The 6,213-nt window shown below is 40.1% G+C and overlaps 1 protein-coding gene across 1 annotated transcript; it reads right to left on the reverse strand.

Annotated features, from left to right (window-relative positions):
• Positions 1–431: 431 nt before the first annotated feature.
• Positions 432–3,134, reverse strand: LOC111965806 (nanos homolog 1-like). The gene has a single exon (XM_023990123.2). The coding sequence runs from the start codon at positions 3,005–3,007 to the stop codon at positions 2,327–2,329; it is 681 nt and encodes a 226-aa protein (XP_023845891.1). The 5' UTR covers positions 3,008–3,134; the 3' UTR covers positions 432–2,326.
• Between the last annotated feature and the right edge of the window lie 3,079 nt (positions 3,135–6,213).

Here is a 6,213-nt window from a genome sequence, read left to right on the forward strand (position 1 = left end):
GAAGAGGAGAGGGCTGAGAGGTGTGGATGGCTGTGCCCAAGGCCTCAACACAGCACCCGAGTGCTTAGTGTATACTGTCTGTCTGAATCCCCCTTTCTCAAAAGAGGTCCAGAAGTTATGGGCTGCTGGCTGCTGCCATTCCAGAGATAGCAGACAGAGAGGCTAGGAGAGGGGGACATTATTCAATAGACTTCAGTGCAAACATGATCTGTGTTGAGTGGGGAGGCACACAGGCCGAGACATTCCAGGGTGGGCAGCCTTCATAAACAACGGGCAAGTGCTTGGAACAACCATGGGGCTTTGTTCCTCCAGCTGAGGTGGCTCTCATGCAGAGAGACTTTGACTTCTAGTGCAGAGGAAGACCACTCCCTCCATCTGTTGAAGTATGGACTTTAATGTTCTGTAGGCGGAGCCAATGACAGAGAGCCAAGAACGATATGTGCAATCTTTAATGGTATGGTCTAGCCTACATGTAATATCTGACAATGGCAATGAGATACTGTTCATGTAAACTGGTGAACGAGGTCTGTGTCTATCAAGTCGATCAATAACATCAAGGCATCAGTTATAATATTTGATAAGCTATTTATTCATGTAATTAATTCATATAGTATTATTCTGCACAGGCAGCATACAGGGACTAATTCATTCATATCGTATTATTCTGCACAGGCAGCATACAGGGATTAATTCATTCATATAGTATTATTCTGCACACACAGCATATAGGGAAATTGTGGTAAAATATTAATAACAAAGATCAACAGTGTTTATTTTTCTCGTTTCATTTAATCAAAAACCTCTGTTACAAGTGGCAAATTGTCAACTGTTTTCAATATATTCCATTCTCTTGCAAACAACCCCAAGAATGTAACATTGAACACGTAAACTGTTAAAGTAGGGATAACACTATATACAGACAATCACGTTTTGGTGAAGAATGAGTAGAGCTTATTGGAAATACACTTTTGTCATGTTTGAATGCAGCAAAAGAAAAATACAATTATGTTATACAAAGATCAAAAATACTATTCAAACCCTTATTATAAATGGCAGCACTATATTAATAAACTGCAGTTGACATTTTACATGTAAGTACAAAATCCTGTTGAGGTAGTACCCTCTGAAGTCACTTGAAATGCTAAAATACTGAATAAACGTAAGTCAACTTTATATACAATACAGCAAATCTCTCTTCCTCATTTCAGTTCATTAAAATTGTATAATCCTTTGGTTAACATAACTGTCAGAAATGTGCAGTCTCACAAGTGACAACTTTCCATCTTTCCATCTTACATTCACAATAATTTTGCATCTTTTTGGATTTATTCAGGGAAATAATGCAAAAGGGGGCTAATACATAGTTTTTTTTAGAAAGGCTTGTTTAATAACATTCATTTGCGCTATCCCACTATTTCTCAAGGTGAATTGTTCTCCTGACTCTACTATTGCAGAGCACTCCTTGCCTCCCCAGTTCAGTCCTCTGTTGAGGTCTTTTTGGGGTAATTGTTGATAAAAGAAAAACTGCATTGAAAAGAAATGCCTACAAGCAATTATATCCAGTGTGTTACCCTCTCTTGGGAATGTAAACATCAAGGGTATATCTTATTTGGGTAATGATTATTCATAAGTCTGGGTGATGTGTGACATGGGAGATGAAAGTAATTTGGCTTGGCTATTATTGAGTATGAAGTTACCCAGATAGCACCAGGCCATAACAGAGATGTCATTGTCTTGTTTTTTTATGCTACAGATATTACATGTCAACTTCAGAGCAAGTTTGAAACTGTGTTGTGGAGTGGCAGAGAGAGGAATGGGCCTCAAAGTGCCATACCTTGTTTTACAGACATCTTGAATGGAAATAGTTTTATTCATGAACATTCTTACCCTTGTTTAATGACAAACATAACTTTGGTTTTCAAAGAGAAAAGAAATAGCTAAGCTTACAGTAAAAAGTACTGGTAACATGACAATCACAACCTTCTCACGCCCTCATAAATCAATTTCCCCCGCGAAACACTCAGCATTTATTCACACATTGTGATTATGAATATAGGTGAATTTAAATGAACACTCAAAGAGCTATACACTATAAGAAGAAAATAAATTCAATGTATAACGAATAAAAACATCTATGTGAATAAAGCAACTATAAAAATATAAGAGATTTTGGAAAAAGCATAAAATCAATATATTGTTTTATTTGTTTATGAAGTCATGTAGCCTAGCCATTAGGACTGGGATATGCTATAGCCGCAATGGAAACAGTCTGAAAATTGTTCAGTGCAATTCAATTTAGTTTCTTYAMTTSWRTAAAAATCTATCTCTAGAATATTTTCATTCGCTTACCACCCACTGCCCTCCCTCCCTTTAATGGTCGCTGGGTTGGTTGATCTTTGGAGAGTGGACAGTACTTAATTGTGTGCGCATTGTCACCATTGGCACTGCAAAGAGGGCAGGTATAAGCCCGAAGAATGGGGCACACCACCCTCCCGTCCGGTGTCTTCAGAACGTGGGAGCCATACACCTCCTCCGGCGCACCGTTATTCCTGCAAAAGACGCAGATTTTGGGCTCCTGTTTATTCCTTGACGTTGGTTTGCGCATCTTCCTCTCCACTCCGAACAGGTCAAATCCTGCGAAGCTTCCCCCGAAGCCCAAGTCCCGGTCTTGTAGTGGGATGCCACCGATTTGGTTTTGGAATGGACTCAGAATTGAAAAGCGCTCCTTCAAGTCCAGGATGGAGGTAGGCGGGGGGCTCGCGGATGGACAACAGCAGTCCAGGTGTCCGCCTCCACTACTGCCCGAGATTACGCACGCACATTCTGGAGAGTCATCCAAACCCAGGGTTGCTTTCAGGGACTCGGTGATGGAGTTTGGGCTTTGGGGCATCATGTGCTTGTTATTCTTCGTGACCAACGTCGACAGACCCAGATAGTCGTTCCAAAAATTAAAGGTATAGTCATATGGGTTGCGCGCACTCAAATAGTTATGATTGAGAAAATCCATGATTCTTTTTCTCCTTTCTATGCAAAAGCACCAATGTAATCCTCCAGGTTCACAGCCAGAGATCGTTTCCAGGATGGTTGGTGAACTGGACTGCTCCAGTGTTCTTCTAGTGTATAAACGCTTGTACAACAGGCTTGCTGGTTATAAGGAGACCGGAAAGCCGAAAAGAGGGCGGGGCTCTCTTCTTTAACCAAGTTTATGATCAGGTTGCAGCGCACTCTTTCTCTGCAAGGGTAGGTTTGGAAAGCGGGAAACCGATCCGATATGGTCCGAACTGGCAGTCGTTTACAAGTTGGAAAACAACCACATATCATAGTCACATAGCCTACACAGAAATATATTCACACTTTTTTAACGGTTTCATTACGCACCAGTCATATGTGTTTAGAGCTACACCCGTAGCTTTATGCCTTGATACAGTAGGGCAGCATCGAGCTACGCAGTAAATACATAATTGTTTCTTTGTATAGCCTACTTGTATAGCCTACATTGGGGATAGGGAGTTAACTGTGGGTGCGACGTCAAAGCCTACTAAAATAGCTTACATACACATGTTTGTGCGCATTTCTGGTGCACACCTTAACCCCTTCAAGACCATGCATGCATAAAATCCCTTTGTTCCTAGAGCACCCTCTCCACCACAGTGATACAACACTTCCCATCTGACTCTTGTCATATCGCTGAGTATTTGGATACTATGGTAACAATAGTAACCTAATGCCATATCCTTTTCTGTCATATGTAGGACTACCTCCTTACTGAAACTCCCCATTAACCAAATTGTTCCCCACGGCGTCTATTACAATTCAATACTACATATTTGTCACTAATATGATTATCCCATTGTAGTAGGCCTACAATGTATTTTGGAGGGGTAGTGGTGGTATCGTAGGTTATACTGCAGAATTACAGGGCTTGTCATAGTTTGTCAGTAGATTTACTTTGGTATTCCCCTTTTAGAGTGTTCCTTCTGTTGCTTTGGCATTGTGAGAAAAACCTCCTCCGTCAAGCCACATTGTTCTACATGCTGAGGGCTGAATGAAGGCAAACTGTGTTGCCCTTCAAGCCACTCTCTCCAACCCCCGCCCTGAGTACAGAGCACTAATGAGCGCAGATAAAATATACTCACATTTATACAGTAGCATAGCCCTGGTCTGTATATGTGAATCCATTCAAGGAACAAAGAGCATAGGATGGGGAGACAGGAGCATATAGAGAGGGGCATATAGGGAAAGKGATGGCTCCGCAAGACATAGCTGTCTCAGAATAGAATCTCATGCTTCCTTATGACTGCATTTTATGGGTAGAAAAATAATGAACACTGGTACAGGTGTAAATTGGAAAGTGCATGAGGGGAACAGTGTGAAAATGTCATGGAAGACAGGGTATAATGGAGTATATAGGCAGAGGGTATTGGATGCAGGCTAGTGCTCTCACAGGTCTATGATCAGGATGGTATTCTTTTGTGGAATCCTCATTCCCATGTTTACAATAAAATAAAGGTGTCATTTCACTCCTCTGCCACTGGGAGAATGTGTGAGCCCAGTGGATCCTAATTAGGATGACATCATCAAGCTTCCGTGCAATAGAATAACCCCATAACCCCAAGAATTCACCCAAGGAGTTTTGATGTTTTTTTGTCTACTGCCAGAAACCTATGATGGATAGAACATATTCTACTTATGAAAATACGTGTCCACTTTCATTGACTGGGAACATGACATGAGCAAAGCCCCTGCATTAAACGTAKTGTGCATATCACGTAAGCCTAAAAAAGGGTGTTTTGTTGTTGCTCTATCAATAGAAAAGTTGTATAACTATCACATCAAACTTAACTTTAAAGTGCATGTAAACATCAGGAATGCAGGAATCTTTACACTATCAGGCAACTCAGAGTACCATTCTGTAATCTACTGTAACTGCTGCCTGCCTTCTCCATGATTAACTACCTGAGTCTGGAATTCGAGAGCAGGACTCTTTAAACAATGATAGCATATGAGTGACTGCAGTTCTAATTAAAAGTGGAGGGGAGGTTGTTGAAACCCGTCCAATCGCGAGGATTACATCTATTTCAAGGGAATTCATTAGAACTCCATACCTTGCTGTTGACTGAGCTGCAAAGTAATAAAAGAGGAAGTAATACTAAGTAGAAATGTTTTCAGAGGCAGGTTTTCCCAGTCACATAAGAGAGGAAGGTATTGATCTTGGAGGATCTAACCCCTATACTTGTACCCATTAAGCATAAATAATGTATATGTGTAACTCTTTTTCCAGTGCAATATAGAGCCAACTCTACAGCATATGAAGCCTACAGCATATTAGACACTTGGGTTTCTGCATCTCCAGTGGAACTAAAATGTTCGTGGGTCATTATTACTTCATGTTGTTGTGACTGAGAAGGAGTAATGCTCATCCATTTACATTAAGCAAATTATCTGGCTGTGTTGAGGTAGCATGGGCCTATTAGACAAGGAAGCAACTGAATGATCTATAGCACTAGTATGGGGGCTGTGGCTGTAAATTGATTAGGTATTCAAACTGAATAAGAGTTCATCATACAAGCATTTGGGGACCAAGTAACACATTTGCTTTGCAATAAAAAAGTATTGTTTTGCCCAGTAGTGCAAGTTTGAGCATTTCCCTGATGACTGATGTGGATTTACATTTCAAAACTCCCATTGATTATGCTGGAGATTAATTATGCAATGTAAATCAATCTGTATATGCCTCTTGCTGAACTTGGAAATATGGTAATGCATGATTTATAAGACCTTTTGCAACAATCTTCCTGTGATTCCCAGATTGCATTTTGAAAATGATGTATAATCCTATACCAAATCTGTTGTTGAAGTAAGTTGTTCTCGTAAGAGCATCTGCTGAGTCGCCACATTTGAATGTACATCTTGTAGTAATGTATAATTTTTTCGATGGCCATTTGTTTGAATTAAGCATATCACATTAAAAACCCAACTTAAAATGGAAAAATGGGGTAAAACCAAGCCTGCAGATGTACAGTAAATATTTATGGATGTACTGTGTAGGATAATAAATATGCCTGTTTTATCTGGCAGTCTTAGATGATTGTCTGTATGGATGATTGCTAATATGATGCAAAGCACATGGCACGCTGTAGAGAATGAAATGTGAAATGTATATTTACGCATCTCTTCTCGCTGATATAAATAATCTTGATAGTAGCCTCAATA

This window comes from Salvelinus sp. IW2-2015, linkage group LG6.2 (genome assembly GCF_002910315.2).
Source record: "Salvelinus sp. IW2-2015 linkage group LG6.2, ASM291031v2, whole genome shotgun sequence".
Classification (NCBI taxonomy): Eukaryota; Metazoa; Chordata; class Actinopteri; order Salmoniformes; family Salmonidae; genus Salvelinus; species Salvelinus sp. IW2-2015.